We start from the raw sequence: 25,499 nt of genomic DNA, 5'->3' as shown, positions 1-25,499 counted from the left end.
AAAGTGTAGCAAAAAGTTTCAGATAAAATTCATAGTAGGTTTTATGAAACACTTTCTATTATAGACCAGGTTATATTTCATCACTTGACTTAAATGATTTCATTACTTAATACATTAAAGCAGAATTATGAAAACTTAAATTCTTACCTAAATTGGCATACATTACAAACAGGTTGAAATACTGTTGTAAATGACGCCCATGCTCTGAAACTTCTCTTCTCAGCAGATTTAATACTGCTCTTAGTAAGTGATCACTCAGGCTTAAGTTGTCATAAGCCTGTAAAACATGAAAACATTGGTTGTTTTCCAGCAACAAGATGCAGGTACAATATAATTCTCTTTGCATAAAAAAGGAAGATGCACATAGACATGTTAAATATAGGCAGAAATTTCTGGACGGACTGATCACTCAAGGAACTATTAAAAAGGGTTGCTTTTTTAGGAAAGGGGATGAATTAAAATTCATGTATAACATATAACAGTAAGTATATAACTAAGCCACTGAATGTAACCGAATTAACAGAAAATTCCGTTAAGTTTTAGAGAGCCAATAGTCACTAGTCACTGCTGGGAAGTACTTTTTAATGGAACTCATAGACACTGAGGCATCAGATCACATGGTTATTACATGCTCATGCACATCTGTTAGGTAAACATCTCAAACAGATGCACATATGTGTGGCTTCAGCTTCCAGGAAACAGAATTCATGTGTAAGCATTTAATCATTTGAAGTAAACTGGGCAATTACCTGACTAGAAGGTCCTGGAGATGCAAAAGGTGAAGGACATGGCCCATCTTGCAAGGAAAAATGTGCAATAAAAACTATCAGTTTTGCAAATGCACCTCTTACTTCTGCACTAGGGCACTCCAGAAGGTATTCAGAGAAGCGATTTGAAACATTAAAAAGGACATTATGAGCAAACCAAAATCGCACATTCTTGCTGTGACGAAGGAGAATACATAATGCATCATACCTAAGACAAAACAAACAAAATCCTAGGTTCAATGACAAAAACGATAACCCCCATTGCCTTAACATCTTACTATTAGAATAGTTAAGTAAATATTGTTAAATCAAGGTATGATATAAATGGTCTCTAAACTTCCACAATTAGAAACAAATTCATTTTAAGTTTTTACCTTTTTAACCTATGGCTGAATGTAATCTAGGGAAGCTAAAATGTAATAATTTTGTGATTAAATAACCTTTAAGTATCATCCTGTAATGTTCTGTACACAGAAGTCAAAGATATGATACACTATAACAGAAGCCGGCTCCTGAGTAATAAAGGGCCACATTTAATCTCAGGAATTACTTAAATATGATTTTTTTCACTACTGCTACCAAGATTTTTTAAATTCTGCATTCCAAATCTGAAACAAGATTATTAGGGCTTGGAAAAAACAAAGCAGTATATTAAAGAACCAAACTAAATGCCAGTAATAATAGGAATGAAAATCCAAAACAATGTACCAATCACTGGCGGAGCCACGGACTATTTTCTTGGTGTGAAATCCTGTGGTAAAGAGGAACCTAGCGGCAAGCTGAATACTAATCATTGTGATTTCTTCAGCTTCAGGCAACAGGTGATCTTGCCCTATAAATAAAGTGCAGATTAAAAAAGTCAAATTTGTATGCCCAAGCCCTGTTTTCATACAAATCTGCATTAACTACAATTTTCCAAGCCCCAACTATGTTAAAACCCCTCTGAGGCTACTTATGAAATAATTCTGTTCATTAAAGCACACTTCAACTAATGCTTGAGTAAATAAAAACAAATTGTTTTAACAAACAAAAGTTCCTCTGTCTCTAAATACCCAGATAATATATAATGCTCAAAGGTAACAGTCATCTGAAACAGGACTTGAAAACAATCAGAAAGAAAGAAAACAAGCATGTTGATGCCTGCTAAGAAATCCTGCAAGAAGAGCTATGCTTTGTTACTAAGAAGCTAAATTCTTGATGCTTACCTGGAGGAGGATTTAAGTAAACACCATTGCATGTAAGCAGTTTTTTCATAAACTGAAAATATTCCATACTGTATTGCATTCGGTTATGCATGAATTGCACGTTCTGTTTCCGTACACTTCTCTCAATGGCTGATGGCATAATAATCTGATGGGGTCTTGCGGTGATAGCAAGCTCTGATATGTATCTTATCAATTCATCGCCCTGGTCGATTGTGTCCAATCGTTCATAAAAAAGTATATAAGCATTCCACCACCTTTTCTGGCGCCTGTATGACATGCGCTTCATCATGTGATCGAATACTTCTCCCATGTACTCTCCACCGAAACATTGGTTTTTCATTTCTTCATCGTCATCCATTTTACATTCAGTTACATCTCCATCATCAAATTTATACCAACGGTTTCTCTCACCATCCCCTCCATTCCTTTGAATGATATAAGAATAGTAATGTCCTCCGCTTGCTTGACCGCTGTGTACAAGCACCCCCACAAGCCTGTATTTTGTGCTTCCTGCTGCCTCATTGTCAGACTGCTCATTCTGTTGTATCAGCTGACTCTCTGGGTTTACATTATCTCCTTCCAGCTTTGCAACACCTGCGACTGTGTAAGGTTCCATGTCCAGTTCACGAGGAAATTCAAAATAATCATTAAACTTGATTGCACATTCTCTTTCCCAATCATAGTCGAATCGTTTTAGTTGGATAGCAAGAACAGGAGGCAATTTTTTAATAAGCAAACGCTTTACAGTATCAACCTAAAATGAACAGAACAAATTACTAGATGTTCTCTTATAATCCACTGCAAAAAAACACACCAAACTTTAAAACTCTATTATTAAATTCTCAACATTAATCTGAAAATTTAAGTGTAAACATAAAGTGACAGTAAACATAATCAGAGCAATTCTGTCAGTTTATAGTTTTAATGTTAACTAAAACAAGTAATACAGAAGTACTCTGATGCCACTTTCTACAAACTGCAAAAATTAGTGATTTACTCACTGCCTGATTTCTATGTTGGCAGTATTATCTAACCATTATTACCTGTTTGATATTTATTATTATTTTAATGAAGGTGTAGTTTGCTGTGAGCCAACCACAGAAATATACTAATAGCAGCTAGTATTTATTGGGCAGTTAGGTGCCAAATTATATGCTAAGTGCTGCCCCAGTAGTAACAAGTATAATCCTCACAACCCTCTCAAGCAGGTACTACTGAACCTGAAGCATGAGGATGAGGAGCAGTTGAGAGATTTAAGTAACCTGCCTCAAGTCTTAGAGCTGTGAGTGGCAGGGGTATGACTTTACAGGTCATCTCAACCTTTAGATTTTAAAACCTCTCCAAGTGGTATGTAAAGTCAAAATAATACAGGTGACTTAGAGGTAAGAGGACTTGGGAGCCCAGAAAGATACTATTAAATGCCCATAGACAAAAACCAACACCAGGTGAGTCAAAAAAAAATTTGATCCAAGTGGTTTAAAAAAAACAGGTGGTAGAAGAAATCTTATGTGGCTAAATAAAGCAATCAATAGTTTGGTTTCAGCGAACTTCTCGGTCTTGGCTAGTAACTCTGCATGTGAGAGGAGCAATGTTTTCCTCTATGAGTTCTGTAGCTTTGCGGAGCTCAAGCAGCCTGGTCAGATATGGATGAAAGGTGCCTGCGTAAGGCAGACAAAAGATTGTGGTATTAAGCTATTGCGACCTCTAAAGTGATTCACTCTTATCTTTACCTGTTTTCCCTAGCCCTTTCTGGCACTAGCTTCTCTTTACCTGACAAACCTTTTAAGTCCGTTATCTTAACTACCTCTCTGCTACCACTGTTAACAAAGCAGGGCAGGGAATAAAGAGGGCAAATTTTGAGAACAAACGAAAACAATTATTCTTCCAAACCCATTATATGTAACCATCATTATTTTAAACAAAACTGGGCAATCCATACCTTTTTATTGCATTTTTCACAATGATAAGCATTTGCACCTTCTAATAAATCTCCTTTGACATATTGTTCCAAAGAATCAAGAAGATTTTGGTGATTTCTAATGTCTACATTCAAAGTCGTAAAAGATTCTTCACACTCGTATCTAAAGATATTATTTAAGAAATGATCAAAGAGAATTTATTCCTTAATTTTCTAAACATCTTACTTAGTTATGGGTTCAATGTAAACTACTTTTGCAATATTTATAATAGAACACAAAACCCATTAAGTTAAAAAATGTACTCATAAATGACAGTTACCATTTACGGGCCATTTATCCTCTGCTAGGCACTACATTAGATTGTTTACACACTATACATAACAGGTTCTTTGTCTTCACAGCAAATATTTTCTATCACCATCTCCACATCAGAGATGAGGGAAGTGGGGTTCAGAATGTGAAGATTACCAGGAGAAATGGTGTTTTGAAGCTAGATCTGTCTGGCTTCACAGTTCCATCTCTACATAGCCTACCATGCTCCTTCTGTCATCATCTGTTTAGATTGTAATGAGCTAAATTTCTAAATGTTTCTCCTCTTCTATAATGGAAACATTACTAAAGCACAAGTTGAACATACAAATGAACACGGGCTAAGCAATCTGAATAGGAGCCAGAATCCCACCTTTGGGCAATATTCTACCAAAGGAATTTTCAGATTTGTGAAGAGACATACTCATAAATTTAGAACATGGGATGTGAGAATTTCACTCTCAACCATTAAATTAATTCACTGAACAAATATATGCCGTGCCTACCATGTATAAAGCACTGTGGGACAGTTTAAGATGGTCCCTCATATTAAGGGCTTTTCAACTTAGTGAAAAAGGCATTTATAAGTGACATGAATGGAATATGAAGTATTAGGCAAATTGTTATGATAACTAGGGAGGAAAAAAGAAGTCCAATTTTATGATTTCAGGTAAAAAACTGGTCATGTGAAAAATGAGAAGTCAGCCAAGTTTTTCTGTATGTAAAAAGCCAGAGAGTAAGTATTACCAGTTTTTCTGGACCATGAGGTCTCTATAGCAGCAACTCTGTTGTTACAGTGAGAGCAGTCAGACAGTTGGTAAAGCAGTGGGTATGTGCCAATAAAACTTTACAAAAACAGATGTAGGGCTGGACTTGACCTACGGTCCATAGTTGTTAACTGTTATTCTAGATAAATACCCTAAAATAGACTGTCACAGGACTCTCCTTTATGTAACCTTCTAGCATGGAACAGGACTAGTTTAGTTGTGGAGTAGGTATTTGAACTTCAGGAATTTTACTTAAGATTATATGTTCTCTGGACATTTTCACTTAGCAAAGAAAACCCGTCATTTCCCAATAATTTTGAAAACTGGCTACAAGAAACCAAGAAAAAATGACCAAAAGAGATAGCCAGAAAAAAATTTTTTTAATCAGTATAAAAACAAGAGGTTAAAACGACAATTTTATGGTCCACCTAATAATGCACGAGGTCTTTCAAATGAAGCAAAAGTTGTCCAGTCTGTGTAAACAATTTTATGGCCTCATTCAGAATGAATAGCTTAACATTAATATTACCACTCCCTCAAACATTTCCAAAATGAAATGATTCTAAAATGGTTCAAAAATGAAGCACCCCCCCACTAACCACACACACACACACACACACACACACACACACACACACACACACAACCTATGACTATACATAATGCTCTTTTGTTGCTGCTGTTCACTTGCTAAGTCGTGTTCTTGTAGAAAATACTACCTTACTGTGATATTTTGGTGAGAAGGGACTTCAATAACTAACATTAATTAATTGATGACATACAAGAGAAGTTCCAAAGTAAAACGTCCATAAAGTAGTCATAAATGTGTATCTATCAGTAGTAAACTTTAATAGTTATTTTAACTATTTTCAATAAGAGTTCTTAATCAATTTCCCTTTTAAGAAAAAAAAAACCCAAACAAATTTGTTTCTAGTTATTTTTTTGCTATAAATGCTTTGTGTGGGAAACATACCTTAAAGACAATGACAGTAATCAATGCTATTTTTAAAAAGTCAGCATTTCATTTGTATAGGAAATAGTGCCCCACACTTGTCATCTTCTAAACTTATTTACAATATTATTAACTATTTTAAGATAAAGGAAAAATTCATTAGTAATACTTTTATATGCAAAATGCCATGTATTTTCTTAGGCATGATCATCCATAAGGACATATAAGAGTATAAATAGTAAGAGCTTAGGTGGAGTTAAAGGAACCAAGTATTATTTGACAAAAACAAACAAACAGATCCACAAAGGTCATGTAACTTTTCTGTTGTTAAACTTCATTGTAATAAAATGAGAAAACAAACAACCTCCCCCAATAGTAAGGTATGCACAATATATAATCCATCCCATCTCTGGTATTTAGTAAATGGTAGCATACTTCACTTTTTTACATAATTAATAATAAACACTACAATATACATATTAAGTATGCAATTAGTACTCACCTATGTGGGCAGCCTTGGCAAATCTTCTGATCCGCAAAGGAACCTCCTAAGACTTTACTTAGCATAGCTGGATGTCCTAAGGCTTTCAAAGCTTCATCTAAACTATCCACCAATGAATTAAAAAATTCTAAAGCATCATGTTGTTCACGAAGATTAACAGGCTCACCCCAAAGCCTAAGAAATGAATGGAGTAAAATGTGTAACGTGAGACACTCCCAGAACAATAAATACAATATATTTTTCAGGAAAAAAGCAATACAACCAAAATAACACATATAAACTGAGATTTTATTCCTCAATTACATGAGGAAGTAGGAAAAAAAACGGATGCTCTTTATATATTGATTGTTGTGGAGGAGAAAGTAAGATTCACAGGAAAAGTGGTACTTTACTAGGAAAGAAATACCACAAAACTACAAAGGAAAACTCCATGGTGATGTTACTATATGCTTCTCATTGCACTGCATTCAGAGGTATTTCTTCTTGCCAACAAAGTTTAACATGAATCTAATCATGGGTAAATAATCACATAAATCAGTAAAGCACCATAAAAGTCATGACAAATTAGGGAGATTAGAGATGACTGAAGAGCTAATAACCAAATTCTTGTGATTCCTTCTAGGATACCAGTCTGAAATTGGGGGAAAAAAAAAAAAATTACAAAGACTATTTTGGGGAAGTTGGAATATATACTGATGACATTACTGAATACTAATTTCATGCATGTGATAATTGTATTAAATATTATGTAGGAAAATGTCCTTATTCTTAGAGGATACATTTTGAGGCATATGAGGGGGATCAAGAGTAATATCTCCAACTGTCCTCTAGTTTAGAAAAAACAAACGAAAACCGAAACTCAAGTATACCCATAAGCAAATATGGCAAAATGTTAAATGGCAAATCTGGCTGAAGAATATACATCATAAAGGTGATTCCTATACTACTTTACCTTTTCTCCTGGTGTGAAATTTTTCAACATAAAAAATTAAGGGTGTGAAATGTGGTTAACTCACCCACATGTACTTAAGAGTACATCACAGGTCTAAAGTGTAGATAATCCAAAAGTGCTAGTCTGGACAAACTGAGAGCTCCACTAACATAGGGAACAATTAACTGAGAAGCCAAAAAAAGCAAATATATTACAAGAAGAGTGATCATTATAACCTAATTACAAATTTTAAGACAAAAGTTCAAGAAGTTTAAGAGTAATAATCTGAAGAGAAAGAACGGAAATACTAAAAGCCTTATGGTAGAGATGGGACAAGAGAAAGAAAGAAAACTTGAATAGTCAGAGGAAGGTGAGAGTTCTGCCAGGTGATGGGACTGAAAGAGTGAAAGCAGAGCTGGGAAAGAGGGGGTGTGTGCAAGCCAGTAAGTGTGGATTAAATAGGGGGCCTAGTTAGAGCAATTGGTGGAATTTATATGGTAAGTCATATGGAGGTCACTGTATTATAAAGTAGTGGTTTCAGAAGAAATCTCAGTAGTATCCCGGGAAGGAAAAGGGCAGCTGCTATGGCTGAAGCAGAGAAGGTGGACCAGAGGGGCCGTGTCAGGTGACCCTTGGCTCCTCTGCTCTCAGCTGTCTGGGAGAGACCTTGAAGGGATTCTAAGGAGTAGTATTTAAGGGAATTCCCTGCTGGTCCAGTGGTTAGGACCCCATGCTTTCACTGTCAAGGGTCTGGGTTCAATACCTGGTTGGGGAACTAAGATCCTACAAGCTGTCTGGTACAGAAAAAAAAAAAAAAAAAAACAACAACACAAAAAAAAGAGTACTATTTAAAAACAAAAACACTGTTACAAAGGATTATGGTGTTTTCATACATAGTGGTATAATACTACAGTATTTTAGTACAGTGCATGACACAAGAGGTAATTAAAAAAAAAAGGTGAAATAAATGAAGCCAGAGAAATAAGATCAAGACATAACTGAAAACAACAAATTCCACCCCCCACCCTGGTATTTATCACACCTTTCCTATAAAATTGTATATTAGACTAGCCAAAAAGTTGCTATGGGGACGTTTCCTTTACAGATCTACTCTGGCTATTAAATGAAAGAATGATAAAACTAGGATGTGACCATTTTGTAGTACTGATGAAATGTTGCATTTAGGCAATGATAATCAATGGGTGTTATCCTAAGAGGCAGACAGACATTATATACTTCTCCTCACTGAGCTTACTGTTATCACCTATGAGGTAGGCCTTGTGTATCCACTCCAAAACAAGAAAAAAATAACAGCGGAACCTGATCGAGCCTCTAGCTCTCTCTACCTGTTTATATGACATGTAGGGAACTGAGGAAAACAAAGCACCACAGGGATCTCAATAAAATCCAAATGGGACAATGTACAGAGTTAACTACTTGTTTGTTTTTTTATCCCCAACAAATAACTACAAGGGTGAAAAAAGAAGAGACTACAGACACATATCAACACCTGCAGCATCTGGACTTCATTTGGGTCATGATTTCAAAAAAGTTAATAGTAAAAAAACCAATTAGGTCACTGGGTAAAATCAAACATTGACAAGGATATTAAGGAATTTTTAAAGACATGATAATAGTATCATGGTCATGTTAAAAAAGACATTAGAGATACACACTGAAATATTTCTGGGTGAAATTATGCATCTGCTTCTAAAAAGAAGTAGATGGGAATGTGGATTAAACGGCAATGAGTTGACAATTATTGAAGTTGAGTGGTAAATACATAAGGGTTCATACTCTTCTCCCTACGTATGTAAATATTATAAGCTTTCAAAATAAAAAATCGTTAACATCTTAAGAGACTAAAGAATGCTGCCTCTTACTAAGACATTTTCTACTTCCTTCGGGGATAATGAGAAAACAAACCTAACTATAAAATAAAGTTAGACTATTACTACTAAATAACTATTAAACATAAAAGTGCTTTCCAGTATAGGTTTTAGAAGTTTAATGTTAGTGTCATGAGACGGTCATACAGGTTTAAGCAATATCTCAATTACCAGCCATCCATAATTTACCTGAACTGTTTCCAAAATCCTCTGGGCACATAGTACTGTAGTCGAGAAGCAGCTAAATGACCAAAGATGACCTGAAGGTGTCTTAAAACACCAATATTGTACTCTTTTCTGTCTTCTGTTTTACTTAATGCTGGTTTGTCTTCAAATTGTTGAGGGTATCCAAATACATCATCTCTGGGATCAACATTGCTCTGGAAAGCAAAACACATCACTAGTGAGCTAACTGACCTTCAAAGTATAGTAAAAATTATGTTGAGACAAATGCTGAATGATTAGTGAACAAATCATTTGTATTTCTATTTATTTCCAAAGCACTTAATGTTCAATTCATATATTTTAATTTATAGTATCCATGTCTATCCCCACCCATTTCACGTAAGAGTTGTCATAGGGAATAACTATGTATTGCAGAGGTAGGTGATAGAGCAAAGGACAGTGAAGTAACTAACTTAGGCTGTACTGGACACAAACGCAGGCTTTGCTACTTATCAGGCTAAGTGACTGAGCAATTAAGTGCCTCATGTGTAAATGGGTGAACATACTCTTCATGTAGCTATTGTGAGGAAGATATAATGTATGTAAACTGCTTAGACTTGTAAACATTCAATACAATGTACATGTTAAGAGAGTAGTACTCTTCAACAAATGGTGCTGGAAAAACTAGATATCCATATGCCAAGGAATGAAGCTGGACTCTCCCCTAATACTATACACAAAGGGTTATTCAATATGGATCAAAGATTTGAATGTAAGAGCTAAAACTACGAAACTCTTAAAACATAGAGCAAAAACTTCAAGACATAAGATTTGACAATGATTTACTGGATATGATACCAAAAGTACATGCCATGAAAGAACAGAGACATATTGGACCTCAGAAAAATCAAAGAGCTCTATGTAAAGAAACTGGAATCCTAGGACACTGTTGGTGGAAAATGTAAAATGGTGTAGCCACTGTAGAAAACAGTTCCTAAAGAAAAATAAAACTATCAAATGATCCAGCAATTCCATGCCTGGGTTCAACAACCAAAGAACTGCAAGAAAGATCTTAAAAGAGATATCTGTATACCCATGTTCAGAGCAGCATTATTTGCCAAAAGGTGGAAGCAGGGACTTCCCTGGTGATCCAGTAGTTAAGATACCAAGCTCCCAATGCAGGGGGCACAGGTTCCATCCCTGGTTGGGGGACTAAGATCCTACAAGCCGAGTGGCAAAAAAAAAAAAAAAAAAAAAAAAAAGAAAAGAAAAAAGCAGAAGCAACACAAGTGCCCATTGATGAATAAATGGATAAACAAAATGCGGTACATACATTCAAAGGAATATTATTCAGCCTTTGAAAGAAAGGAAATTCTGAAACATGCTATGAAATGGGTATTACATTAAGTCAAACAAGCCAGTCACAGAAAAATAAACATGGTACGAATCTACTTTGATGAGGTACCTAGAATGGTCAAATTCATAGAGATGGAAAGACAATGCTGGCTGTGGAACTGGTGTGAGACCTAGATGTAGAAATAGACAATGGCCAGTCCCTGCTCAAGAGAAACTTAAGTTTAGTGAAGGAAAAAAAGCACACAGGTGAAAAAAGCAAACCTGGGGAAGAGTTGAGGCAAGTGTATGTTTCAGAAGCCCTCCCTGTAAATGATTCAGCTACTCAGAGCAAAGAGTTTGGTGACTGAAGAGATGGAATGAGTAAAGAACCATTTAAGATATTTGCTACAAACAGCACGCTCTGGCTTCTCTCCTCGGCTCTCACCAACACCATGAATGGGAAAAGGTCAAATAAAAACAAGGAGATACAGGGTGAACACAAACATGACCACAGTCTCTTCTTTAAAGAACTATGCCATAGTTAGGTCAACTCTGATCCACCACTATCTAATTTATTCATAGCTCTATTTCTGCATTGGATACTTGGCAGGAGCCTAAATTTTGTCACAGGTAGAGAGAAGCTTGTTTCCTAAGTAAAACAAGTTATGATCTGGGAGAAAGGCAAAAGTAATCAAAAAGTAAGCATAGGTAATGAAACTGGTATAGTATATAACAGTATAAGTGGAGATACATAATTAAAATATCAAACAGGAAAGTAAAACTGTAATTAAACTATTATTAAAGATGAAGGTTTTTATCATCATACAAACTCTAAACTAAACCAAACCTCCAAAAGTGAGTACATTAACTGTTGCTTTAAAAATATTAACTATCATAAAAATCAGCTATAGCTGAAAGTCTCATGGGCAGTGAGCACTATGTCGAGGTAGCAGTTTACACTGGGAGGTTCTAGCTTTACTTTCAAATATATGCCAACAGGTCCAACGAAAGTAGCTCTCTAAGAGAGAACAACAGTTATTTGGAATCAGAACTTTGAACACGGAAGACAAAATGCTAAATAAAATTTACCTCATTGTCCTGCTTCTCATCCCCAGATAAATCATCGTCTACATCACTACCTGTGCCTTCAATTGCAAGAATACCATTCCTAATGGACGGAATCATGTAGAGCTGCTGAATCACAGAGTTCATGTAACAAGTAGCACCAGCGTTTTTCAGCCCCACAAATCCTTTTGGTGGGCGGGGTCCAACAGGCGGTAGATATTCCCACTCAGTAAGTGCTTCACAAGCTGAGAGAAGACAAGAGATTCTTGTAGTGTGAATTCAAATATTTTGCCCACTTTATACTTTATCCAGTTGATAAATTAATACCACCAACAATTCCACCATTGTTACGGTGACCTGAAGCGGTGCTCTAAGCATACATTTCAGTCTCAACAAACCTAAGATGTATGGCCACGTGTATCTCTGTATACATTCTTGCCCCAGGGTCTGTGAACCCGAGTTTTATCTGAGGTTGCTTTTATGGCAGTCTCAGTAGTCCCATAAGATGGCACAAGGCTATTTTCTACATTTACTTTTAACTTTATTATAGTTTAGTCATTATGAACTTTAACTTTTTCTACTTTTGTATGTTTTTTTAAAGTGCCTTCAAACTCATTCTGGCATGAAGTGTTATATAAAATACATAAATATATTATAGCTTACTCAGTTTTAAATAATCCTAAGATATTACCTGGGTTGATAGCCAGGTTCTGATACCTACCAACTCTTTTATCTTCAGCTAAGCCTCTGTTTCCTTCCTAAGTAGTATCGTAATAAGAGTAACACTTGCCTTGCCTATAACTACAATGTTATTTTGAGGAGCAAAGGAGACAGTGGATTTGAGTTCTGTGAGAACTGTAAATCAATGAACATCTCCTTCTACCTAGTATAAACCTGAAAACAATGCAAATATCATCAGTGCCTATAAGACCAGTTAAAGAAATTATAGTACACTGAACTGAAAGATATATAGCTAATAAGTGGATTCAGGTAAATATCTATGTGTTGATAGGAAATAGTCAGATATGTTAAGGGGAAAACAAAGAACACTGTGCACTATATCACAATGTGTGGTTAAAAACTAAACAAACAGCAAGATTTTGTGTGCGGATTCTGCACACAGAGATGCTGGGAGGACAGACAGGGGCTGAAGACGATGGTTACAACTGTTAAAGGGGACTCCGGGCCTGGAATGGGCAGGGAACAGTTTGCAGAATATACCGTTCTTTGGTACTTGAAATTTTTACCGTGCAAATGTACTACATAAAAACAAGTGGGCTTTCTCTTTCTGCCATGTTGGAACCTGTGGAGGAGTGCTGTGAACAGGACTTCTAAAACAAATAGGTCTGTAAGGCTATGGTCCAAGGCTCCACTTTTGGTGGCTATAAGCAGGGTCCTGTGAAACCAGAGGGAGCACTTGGTTCCTCTTCCGAGAACTGGAAGTGTTTATGCCCAAGATGAAACCGAAATTTGGGCAAGAGATGTGCTCATGTGTACAAAGCAAAGAACAGTGACTCCTGGCGCTAAACTGAACAAAACTGTAAGAATCTGGGGAAAAGATAACTTGTGTCTATGGAAACAGTGGCTTGGTTCCTGTGGAATTCTGCTGTATCTCTTGAGGGTTTAAACTTATTGAAAACTAAAGTGTGGAATTGTTAAAAAAAAATGAAAACAAAAAACCCCCATCCTACTGTATATAGATTTTGATAGGATAACTATCTGATCTTTTAAGCAGTTTAATCAGAATCTCCTAAAATATTATTAAAAACATCCTGATATTCTAAAATACAACATATCACAAAATAATCTGAGATGTTCTTGAAGACTGCCTATAATCAATTATATTCTTAAGCTTTGGTTTTCTTCTAAAACAGAACAGCCTCCATTGTGGTTTGCTTTCTTATGTCTGTTATGTCAGTCATTTTTATATCGCCCTCATCCCCCCTGAGTTTCAGTTCTCTATCAGTGAGATCTGGAGTCTACAGTCTGTTCCATAGGCTTCATGTGAGCATTAACTGAGGATCAAGGGCACTAGAATGTTATCTTCTCACATCCTAGTCTTTAAAACCAGATTTCTCAGAATTCATTTGAAAATAACATTGAAGAGCTTCTAAGTGAGGGCCTGAAAGGTTTTTCAATGCATGTAATTTGAATTTTTACATTGTTCAGCTCTGAAATCTATTGACTATTTATTCCCTCCTGGAAAAGGAAATGGCAACCCACTTCAGTATTCTTGCCTGGAAAAGCCCATGGATACAGGAGCCTGGCAGGCTACAGTCCATGGGGTCACAAAAGTCAGACACGACTTAGCGACTAAACCACCATTTATTACTCAAGTTTGGATTTTAGTCCAGATTTGACTCAAATCAAATTTTGTTGCTAAATAATTGTACCACTCACAGGAAGACATTTTACAAACATCTGAAAACTTTCTACATTAAGACGCACTTGTAATGGTGTTAAACTAGTTGCTAAAAGAAAGGAAAACATTAAGTTGAAGATATTTACTAAAAGGAAAAGAATTTGAACACATTAGAGAATTATCTGTCATCAGAACTTTGTATTTTAAAATACTTACTAGTTATTGCTGTCCCAATGTAGTACATTTCAGTCAAAGAATCTACTATCTGTTTGAGGTTCCTCACACAGCCAACAGCTAATGCTACAAGTAACTCAAAGCCTGCATTAATGGTAGCTGGTGAACCACAGACTGGAATAGCCTGTTCGGCTGGCAGTTCTCCATTTCTCATATACTGCAGGTAAACATTGGACGCAGGGAAGATGAAATCATCAATTAATTCCTACAAAGTTGAAAAAAGATTATGTATTAGCAGTGGTATGTATTTATATAAAAAATATAGTTATTTATGTGTGCATGTGTTTCTTAAAGAAATCTCTTGGCAGGAAATATTGTTAAATTACTAGTCAGAACACAAGATCTCATTACATTTCCGCTAACTTACTTGGATTTTCTAATAAAAAGATTCCTACTTCAAAACACTTTCCTACAATTAACAAACAAATCTAATTTGTCAGGTTAAAAACTATGTTAAGTATCAAGAACAAGCTGACTGTAGCACTTACAATTCACATTAAGTAAATTTACTCTCTTAATCACATGTATACCAAAACTCATTTTGAATTAGAAGAAAATGTCCTAAAGTGGTACTTTTTGTTTCCTTGCATTACCACGTATGTGAAAAAGCTCATTACAGAAATATGCACAGTCTTGGGACTTTCCTGGTGGTCCAGTGGCTAAGACTCCACACTCCAAATGCTGGGGGCCAGGTTTTGATCCTTGGTCAGGGAACTAGACCCCACACACTGCCACTAAATACCCTGCACGCCACAGCTAAGACCCAGTGCAGCCAAATAAATACTAAAAAAAAGAAAGAAATATGCACAGCCTTACATAATAGAGGTCTGTCTCATTTTACATAGTCTGATGAAGTGGAAAGTTCAGAGTTTCTAAATAGAAAAATTAAATAGTGCTTACTTATACAGTACTGAAATTTTATTTATGTAAAAAATTTAGAAGCAATATTTAAAACACTACTGTAACCTCTATATTCTTTCAAAGTAGAAAAGAGAATAGGAGAAGATAATACACCAAAGACTAATAATACCATAAATTAACCAGACAGATTTGCTAATAAACATTCAGAAGGTTATGATATTCAGCCTAGGACCAAGATGACATAACTTACCTTAATGAGATTAGCACCTCCTTTTTCACAACCAATATGATACTTTTTCTCAGGGGTTTGAAAAGCCAGTAATTCTTTTGTTACCCCAAGATGACCTTCCAAGATCGTCTCTTCAATGCCCGTTTCACCTGTTCTCTTAACATCATCCTGCCAAAGAAAAATATCAAATGCCTAAATTATGAAATGGTGGTAAAGAGGGAAAGAGAAGTCAGAACGAGAGAGAGCTGGACAGAGACAATTCCCTCAAACCTTTCTATTCTAAGCAATTTTTTTCCTCTCCAGAACTTTCATAAGTAGGCTTCCCAAACCAGGAAGAAATGTTAATTTGAAGAAATGTTAATCCGAAGGCTATTAGCTACCAATCTCTCTAGAGATAAATTCTTCTACAACTAAGTATCAGATGTTAATAAAGTTATATTAAGTGCTGACCTATCACTGATTTTTTGATGAAAACAATTCATGAATACTTTTCAAAAGATGAAAATTTGCAAATGGGCCTAAGATTCTAAAGTGGAAGAAGCTGCATATCAGTGTTTTGAGTCTTATGTAAAACAAAGCATTTGACAAAACTAGTTATGCCTTCATTCAGTGAATCATGAGTTAGGAATATCCAACAACACAGAGTACATTCTTTGGTTCTTTAAATCAAATTGCTCAAAGACTATAAACTAATAATAAAACATTCTATTTATTGATACAATAAACACAGTATTAAATGCAACTTACCCTGATTCTCTTAAGCCAATCAATTTCATTATTGAGAAGAACTTCTGCATTGGGTATGTTAATATTACTATTGTAGGCATAATTAAGAAGGTGCCTTAAAAGAGTAAAGTAGTCGCCTGAATGTTTAGCTCTCTCTCTGGCTGTGCTCTGAAACAATAAAGTTGAATAATATTAATTTACAAGTCCATCCTCAGAATCCACTTTTAAAAAACCCAGAGTTAACTAGAGTAGATGACTAAGATAGTATGGGCAATTACTAATATTTATTAAATAAATATAGACTGCTCTAACTTTAATATAAGCTAACACCATAAATTCTTGACTGTTCCTTGTGTAAGAATGAATCACAATGATAAGCATATTTTTAAAATGTCTCACCCCCAAAACGGTGAAGAGCAGAGTAATGAAGAAAAGTAGAGGCCTGTGTCCCATGCAACATCTGGTGCACATTAAAAAGAACTGCTCCTGTGCCACCTGGCGAACAGTTCTGAAATAAAAATTTTTCACATTCAATATATCATCTTCATGAAAAAAAAGGAAAAAAAAAACCTTCCAACACTGTCTCTTGGGATTGGGGAACGGTGTTAAGGGGTTGGTAAATTCAAAGTAAAAATACAAGAATATGTAACACCCCTTTAAGCAGCAACATTTCATAGATGAACTTAGGCTCTGTGTCAAGAACTAAAATGTCAAAATGTCACCAAGGGAGTTTGAGGGATACCCTCTCACACCCTCTTTCTTGGAACAGGCTGTAAATGTTCCTCTAGATACAAGAGTTGTATGGTAAGCCTTATGCATCTTCTGGGCATTCCACAGAATTTTTATCTCAAAGCATATTACTCAGATCAGCAGCATCTGAGAACTTGCTCTGTGGTTTCTCAGGTCCCAGCAACCCATGTTTTAATAAACCCTTCGGGTGATTCTAACATGTGCTGAAGACTGAGGACAACTGTAATACACAATGTTCTATGATTACGCACGGGAAAAACTTCTCTGGTCCCAGTACTGGGAGTTTTACCTAAGCATCATGGATCTCTTAAAAAATATGTATCCTATATAGCTATCACTAGAATAAATGCTTCAAGGGGGCAAAGACATCATCTATTTAGTTTACTTCTGTGCCTCCAGAATGAAGAATCATGTCTGGCATGTATCAAGTGCTAAGAACTAGTTACCAGATGTATAAGTACTGTTGGTTTACAAGATGGAGGTCTGTCTCCATTAGATAGTAAGCTATTTCAAGGGCAGGGCTTTGCTTCATTGTTACATGAGTTCCTGGTACCTAAAGCAACTTCTGACATATGGAAGATGCTCAAAAAGTATCTCCTGACAAAACATTTGTGCATTTCAGACATTACCAACTACATTTTGTGAATAAGTATGTTTCTGTCAATGTGCTAGCTGATAGACAGCTTAGAACCAATTTTTAAATGCAATATAAGAAGCTGAAAGTATACATTCTGTGTACTAACCTCCCTCCTGGATATTTTTTAGGTTTCTGAACCCATACATGGTCCTATAAACCAGAGGGACCTTTAGAAGCTTTGTCGGTTGAGTCTGGTGAAACTCAAATAAATCAATACCAAGAGTACTTAGTTTTGGGGGTAGAGGGTCCGTAACTTTTACAAAGGTAAGTGTCATTCATACTGTCCCAGTTTATTTATCTTGTTTGAAGTTAGGTATGCAGCCCAAAGAGCATGAGGGTCTATAAAGAGTTGATGCTTGCCAGTTCCTAATGAACCCTCCCTCACACATACAGACTCCTGATTATTTCTCACTTCTACTATTGCTGTACTTCCAGACTCTCTATCTTTTATTCGGACTAATGAAGTAGTCCAAGTGCATTTCCTGCCACTCTATAACTTATTCTCAACAAAGCAACCAGAATAAACTTAAATGTTAACCCAGGGCACATCATTCCTTTGCTCAAAACCCTCCACTAGGGGCCTTCCCTCACGGTCCAGGGGTTAAGACTCTGTGCTCCCAATGAAGGGGGCACAGGTTTTAATCTCTAGTCAGGGAACTAAGATCCCACATGCCCAGCAGAGTGGCCAAAAACGAACAAACAAAAAAACCCAACCCAAATGGAAAACAAACCCTCCAATGGATACCCATCACACATAAAAGTTAATGTCCTTACAATGATCTATAAAATCCTCACAGGCTGCTTGTTGCCTCTCTGGCCTCACCTCCTACGACTCCCCTGCCTCTGCTGTTCCAGTAATCCTCATCTCCTCCATTTTGTTCCTGCCTTGGGATATTTGCCTCTGTTGTTTCTTTCTGCTTAAAGCACACTTTCCCCAAGGCGGTAGGGGGAGGGATAAACATGGAATTTGAGATTAACAGACTACTAAATATAAAGGACCTACTATATAGCACAGGAAACTATATCTAGTATCTTGTAATAACCTATGATGGAAAAGAATCTGAAAAAAATATATATATAACTCAATCACTTTGCTATACACCTGAAAACACTGTAAAGCAGCTATACCTTAATTAAAAAGCAAACATTAAAAATATATATATTTGGTCATATAACCAAAATATATTTTTCACATAAAACACAAAATAAAATTTTAAATAAGATATGATGGAGGTGTTAGCTAACCTAAGGCTATGGTGGTAACCATATTGCAAGATATGAGTGTCTCAAACTGATACTTTGTACACCTTAAACTTACACAGTTATGTTGACTACATCTCAATAAAGCTGAAGAGAATAAAATGAAAAACAAAACACACAAAAACCCCACCCCAAAATCCAACACACTTCCTCCATAGATCACTATGTCACTCTTTTCAGAGCTTTGTTTAAAAGGTCTCCTTCTCAGGGAAGCCTTCTCTGATCATCCTACATAAAACTGAACACTGACTGCCTCCCCACCCCTTATCCCTAATTCCTGCTTTCTCTCAACAGCATTTATTATTATAACATACCATATATTTTCCCATGTCTTCCCTCCCCACTCCTCATCTCCCTTTTAGTAGAGACTCCAAGAAGACTGACTTTTTTTTTTTTTAAAGACTGACGTTTTGCCTGTTTTATTTACTGCTATATCCCCGGTAGCTAAGTTACATATGACAGTAATACTGATTAGAGCTCAAGTTTAAAAAGTTACCTTATGAAGGTCAAGATTAGACTGACATAAGAGGATGGAAAACCGACATTTTCTAACAATCTGATTGACTTGCACAAAAAGAAGCCCAAAGCACAATCAATGTCATTAATTAAATGCTCTTAAAATGAAAAGCTAGGACTTTATAACTGGTCTTTATTCTCGGTGTATAATGTAAAAGTTCTTACCATAACCACGCCTTGTGAATTTCGTACTGACTTAACAATTTCACTAAAAAAACACTTGCCTTCTAGGTATGCAAGAAAGGGAGCCAATGTCCTATTTATTTAAATCCTGTAAACCACATTTTTAAAATGGACTAAAATACATACCTCTTAGGTGAAACTAAATTCTGGAATTATAGAAAATCTAAGCAAAACCACAGTTTAATAAAAATTTCCTCAATATTAATGTGCTATAGAGATAATAAACATTTGATTTCCGGGATAAATTCTGCCAACATAAATTAATTCATTTCTGCTTCAAAAATTAAGATCAAATCTCTTACAATTAAAAAGATACTTACTTGCTGTGACAGTGCAATAGTAAATCAATAATGAATGTCTGCCAAGCCTTTTCTTTACTAAGAGTATCTAAGGCTGTTGGAATCAAGGCAAAACATAATGTCATCACTTCCATTGCTTCACAGCAAACCTGTTCATCCTCCAAATCTGGCTCATTGCCTGCATTGGTCTGTAAAATTATAGTCAGGGACAAATTACCTAGAGATGCATTTAAGAAAAATCTCATACAACTTCAAGTTAATGCTTAATACATACCTACTCACTTAAACCACTTGGCCTCAGCCTCTTTACCTACAACTCCTAAGGCCCTTTTGGAATAGTACAGAAATGACTATAAATAGAGGATGAAGTCTAATTCTATTCTTCTGCTACATCCCAAGGAGAGCTGCGGGAGTACACTGAGCATACTACCTGCTTCTTTGCCCCTGAGGCTCCTAGAGACCTTCTGAGTTGTGTACTTCTGCACCAACAACTGTTCCTTCCTCAAGAATCATTCTGGCACTGCAGCCAGACTACTCAACTGACTGCTTACATCATGTAGCTTACCTACAGTGCTATTTTATTCAAAAGCAGTGGTCTCAGACCACTGTTCAGGAAGGATTTGAAGGTTTTATAAACTAAAATATGCTTCAGTAGGTAGCTAATAAATTCTAACCTGAATTTATCAACAAGCAGTATTTCTAGTACATGTTGGCAAAAGAACAGGCATTCAAATATTTGCTAAATGAATAAACACCACCACACCAGACATACAACAGGACATCAAAACATATCCCAGGCAAATCAGGGTTATGTTGGCCATTAAAGGGAAGCTCCTACAATTTAATTTCCCCTTCTATATATACAGCAGTGGTTATCAAGGGCAGGTATATATAACAGAAAGTCAGAGTCAGTCTCTCTTCTTTAAATAACTTGATTAATCTAATGGGAGATCAAGGATGATACCTAACTGGCTGATATTCTTGACTGCTTTAAAATAATCAAAAATACTTAATGCCATGGTATCCCAACTGACAGCCACCTAAACTAAAATCTACACAAGACAGAAAGATAATGAAAGAAGAATAAAGAGAATAGGAGAAAGCAAATTCAGTATGAAACAATTATATCTGACCATAGTGAGAAGCAGAAAAAGATCGTTTAAGAAAAAGCCTTGTGGCACAAATTTGAAGTACTTTATTTTCAAAGTAAAATTTTACTATATCCTCACTGTAACTATGGCTACCAGTTTATTTTCAACCATTAAAATGCAACTGGTTTTAAAGATGGCAGATATAATAATTCAGCCTCATGCACAATTAAACAGCATTTACTTTAAAGTATTACATTTCTGTGATAATTCTTACCTTCTCATAAATTTTAGTGATTTCTTCATTTGGGCTAAATACTAGCTGTAATGCCCCACATCCTGATGCCCAGATGATTTTCTGGATAGCTCTAATTACACAAATATCAGGCATATATCTTGAAGCCTGCAAGACAATGAGTAATTAGAACAGTTGATTATTTTGTTTAAAAGCAATACCATGAAGTCTGCTGTTATTATCTGGCTCTACACTACTTTCAGAAGAATCTGAAAAAGACTACAGACGTGACCTAACCATTCCACTCCTAGTTTTTCACCCAGGAGAAATAAAAACTTATGTCCACACAATCACTTGTACAGAATGTTCACAGGAGCTTTATTCAGAGCCAAGAAAGAGAAACAATCCAAATGTCCAAACACAATGTGGAATATTCATAATGGGATATAATACTCAGCAATAAAAAGGAATGGACTAATGGTCCACACCACTCAGATAATGCTCAAAGCCATTATTCTGAGTGAAAGAAGCTAGACATAAAAGAACACAAACTGTAAGATTCCACTTGTGTAAAATTCTACAAAGTGCAAACTACTATACAGTAAGAAAAGATGAGTGGTTATCTGAGGCCAGAGGAAGCAGTGACTGCAAAGGGGCATACAGAAAGAGGGACAGAGATGTTCTGTGTCTTGACTACAGTGGAGGTGTGACACAAACATGTATTTGTTAAGATTTTACTGAAGTATATACTTTAAAAGGATGCTATTCATTGTACATCATGTATTATGTATGTTCAGTTGCTCAGTTGTGGCCAACTCTTTGGGACCCCATGGACTGTAGCCAACCAGCCTCCTCTATCTGTGGGATTTCCCAGACAAGAACACTGGAGTGGGTTGCCACTTCCTCCTCCAGGAGATCTTCCCAGCCTCGGGATCAAACCCACATCTCTTACATCTCTTGCATGTGCAGGTGGATTTTTTTTTTTTTTTAACCACTGAGCCACCTGGGAAGCCCCTTAAAGGTGATTAAAACCAAAAAGAACTAATATTAACATTAGACACAATTCATGTTAAGGGAACTTTATCTAGACTGACTTGGTGATTTGAGTGAGTGAGTCTAGGAAAAGGAAGCCCCCAAATGTGATAAGGGTTATTTCTACATTAACAGAGGGTCAAAAATGAAAGAAATGAACCTTCCGGAATTTGAGAGCCTTACAAGTTTAACACTAACCTCATCAGATATTTGCTGAGCAAGACGAATTGACACATTTCTAAGCATGCATTCAGATGATGGATTGGGAATGCTCTGAAGGGCACTTTGTAGCACCACTGCTTGATCATGAGTCACTTGGTTGACCTGAAAAAAGTCAAACATTTTAATACTGTGTACATACCCAGATCCAATCATTTGCCCCTCATTCATCCCCACTCCCCCAGGATGACATGCCTTCTGTAAATACACTGTAGAACCTATGTGGCTTACACAAAAAGTTCTTTGCATTACCAACAATGTGGGCTTTCTCTTTTCCTTGTGCAGTGGAGGGCCACGGTACCCTTCTGCAAATCCCTTTTAGATCAATCTGGCTTGTGTCTCTACAACTGCATTCAGCATAACTTGTAGAGGCGAGTGAGTGATCAACCCAACTGACTCATTCCAATTCTATCTAGAAACTCAGCAAAGTACTCCACATTCGTTCTCCTGGGCAGACCCTGCTCCCCATTCACCTGGTCATCAAATTCTTCTTAAAAAAGGAGAAAAACTAAGGAATATCAGTAACAGAATATGTATAAAAGGCACTAGAGCGTCGCACTTAAGTTCATAAAGAAAAAACATTAAAGTCATTAGCCAGGCAATTCTGACTGTTTTACAAGTTCTACCTCCTCTTTATGCTCCAAGTGTTTCTACAACGGTATTTAAGACAAGTCTGTTTTACTAATTTTGCCTTTAGTGTCCTGCTGACTGTGAGCTCCTTGAGATTAGAGGTTATTATGTACCTTCGTATCCACAGTAGCACATTTTCTGAATAAAAGAGAAAAGTGAAAGAGGGAAACATTTATATTTTCTGTTTACCTCATTAATAAGCTCCTGTGTCAGGGATTACAATAAAAATTTGTTTTTATCTTAAGAAGAACACCACTGTTTAGAAATCCTAGTAAGTATGTTACTTTTAATAAACAACAACTTAAGACTTAGGCTTTACTTTTATTCATTATCTTTTTTAATAAAAATTTATAACATATATGACAATGGAGAGAACAGTATTACCCACTGTGTTGCTTTAACAATTATGAACAAAAGGACCAAAATTATCTTGGCTAACCACTCCCTCTCACTTTCCATCCTCTCCCTACCCCAGGGTTATTTTGAAGCAAATCCTAAATACTATACAAAATCATTTGTAAATGACAATTATTTTTGAGAGGGTTCTTTGTTCTCAATATAATCATAAATATCATCACACCTAAAATAATATTATCTCAATTACATGTGATTATTATAATATCACATATATAATCAATATTCTAATCTCGCTAAGACCTAAGCCATTCCTAAAACAGAAAATTTGTATTCCTGAACCTTGTATCTTCTATTGTTAACTTAGAAAACCATCACTTATGAGGCATGTAAAAGAATTCAAATGCATAATTTTGACTTCTCAGAAACAGACACTGAATTCTGGCATGTCTTGAGAACCTTTGCTAAAATGGATCAAGAATGCCATCAAGACGAAAACAGTCAAAATGAGATCAGAATTGGAGGTTAAGCCTGTTAAGGTGGGAAGAGAGGCTGGCAACAGGGTAAATCAGTTACAGGTGACCCCTGAACAGCATGAGTGTTAAGATAGACATTCCATGCAGTTGAAAATCTGCACATAGCTTTACAGTTGGCCCTGAGTATCTGTGGTTCCAATCAATTTAGGATGGTGTAGTACTGCAGTGCTCATTGAACAATCCATGTATAAGTAGAGTCGAGCAGTTCAAACCTGTGTTGTACATGGGTCAACTGTACATCTTTTTTATTACCACCTGTGTCTATATGAGGTAGTAAGAGATTCATATGGAGTGTTTAACAGGTTAAAAATAATTGAAAGAGCGACTTCCCTGGTGGTCCAGTGGTCAGGACTCTGCCTCTTCACTGTTGAGAGTCCAGGTTCATTTTCTGGTTAGGAAACTAAGATCTCACAAGCTGCTCAGCAAGGCCAAAATAAATTAAATAATTGAAAGACTATCTGGGGTTTCTCATGGTTCCATACCAATTTTAGGATTATTTGTTCTAGTTCTTTGAAGAATGTCACAAGTATTTTGACAGCAATTGCATTAAATCTGTAGACTGCTTTGGGTATGAACATTTTAACAATATTAATTCTTCCAATCCATGAACATAGCATAACTTTCCATTTCTTCATATCATATTACAACTTCCTTTTATCAATGTTTTATAATCTTCAGAGTATAGGTCTTTCATTTCCTCAGTTAAATTTATTGCTACATATTTTTTTTCATGTGATTCCTTTCTCGATTTCTCTGACAGTTTCTTATTAGCATATAGAGATGCAACAGATTTCTGTATATCAATCTTGTATCTCACAACTTTACTGAATTCACTTATTCTACTATTTTTTTTTTTGGTGGGGCTTTTAAGGTTTTCTAAAAATAGTATCATGTCATCTGCAAACAGGGATTCAACGATTCCAGTGCTGGGTATATACTTGAAGAAAATGAAAACCCTAATTTGGACAGACACATGCACCTCAATGTTCATACCAGCATTATTCACAATTACCAAGATATGGAAGGAAGCAATCTAAGTGTCCATCAACAGATGAATGGATAAAGAAGGCGTGGGGTGTGCGCAGTGTATATACAATGGAATATATTACTCAGCCATAAAAAGAATAAAGATTTGCCATTTGTGAGTACATGGACAATCATGAGGGTATTATGCTAATAGAGTAAGTTAGAGAAAGACAAATACTGTATATTTTTATGTATATGTGGAATCTGAAAGATAAAACAAACAAGTATAGCTAAACAGAAATAGAACCACAGATACAGAAAACAAACTAGTGGTTACCAGAGTGGAAAGGGGTTGGTTGGAGAAGGGCAAAAAAGGTGAAGGGGATAAGAGGTACAAACTACTAGGTATAAAGTAAGTGAGTTATAAGGGTGTAAGGTATAGCACAGGGAATATAGCCAACATTTTATAACTACATGAAGTATGATCTATAAAAACATCAAATCACTATGCTGCACACCTGACACTAACATAACAGTGTAAGTCAACTACGTGTGGATAAACATTAGCTGAAAGTC

The 25,499-nt window shown here is 36.0% G+C and overlaps 1 protein-coding gene across 5 annotated transcripts in view; it reads right to left on the bottom strand.

Annotated features, from left to right (window-relative positions):
* USP9X (ubiquitin specific peptidase 9, X-linked) overlaps positions 1 to 25,499 on the bottom strand; it is a 117,456-nt gene that overhangs the window by 12,142 nt on the left and 79,815 nt on the right. For all 5 annotated transcript variants that reach the window (XM_018044571.1, XM_018044570.1, XM_013976575.2 and 2 more), the window contains exons 24-38: positions 22,417 to 22,542; positions 21,229 to 21,354; positions 19,885 to 20,051; positions 16,618 to 16,726; positions 16,240 to 16,386; positions 15,514 to 15,660; positions 14,385 to 14,607; positions 11,831 to 12,051; positions 9,431 to 9,621; positions 6,422 to 6,595; positions 3,912 to 4,053; positions 1,973 to 2,726; positions 1,476 to 1,599; positions 750 to 975; positions 148 to 277 (exon numbers count right to left, since the gene is read on the bottom strand). In XM_018044571.1, the coding sequence (XP_017900060.1) occupies positions 148 to 277; positions 750 to 975; positions 1,476 to 1,599; positions 1,973 to 2,726; positions 3,912 to 4,053; positions 6,422 to 6,595; positions 9,431 to 9,621; positions 11,831 to 12,051; positions 14,385 to 14,607; positions 15,514 to 15,660; positions 16,240 to 16,386; positions 16,618 to 16,726; positions 19,885 to 20,051; positions 21,229 to 21,354; positions 22,417 to 22,542 (3,007 nt within the window). The remainder of the gene's footprint in view (positions 1 to 147; positions 278 to 749; positions 976 to 1,475; positions 1,600 to 1,972; positions 2,727 to 3,911; positions 4,054 to 6,421; positions 6,596 to 9,430; positions 9,622 to 11,830; positions 12,052 to 14,384; positions 14,608 to 15,513; positions 15,661 to 16,239; positions 16,387 to 16,617; positions 16,727 to 19,884; positions 20,052 to 21,228; positions 21,355 to 22,416; positions 22,543 to 25,499) is intronic.

Source organism: Capra hircus, unplaced genomic scaffold (assembly GCF_001704415.2).
Source record: "Capra hircus breed San Clemente unplaced genomic scaffold, ASM170441v1, whole genome shotgun sequence".
Classification (NCBI taxonomy): Eukaryota; Metazoa; Chordata; class Mammalia; order Artiodactyla; family Bovidae; genus Capra; species Capra hircus.
The sequence above is the reverse complement of the archived record's forward strand: the minus strand, read 5'-3'. Positions and strand labels throughout refer to the sequence as shown.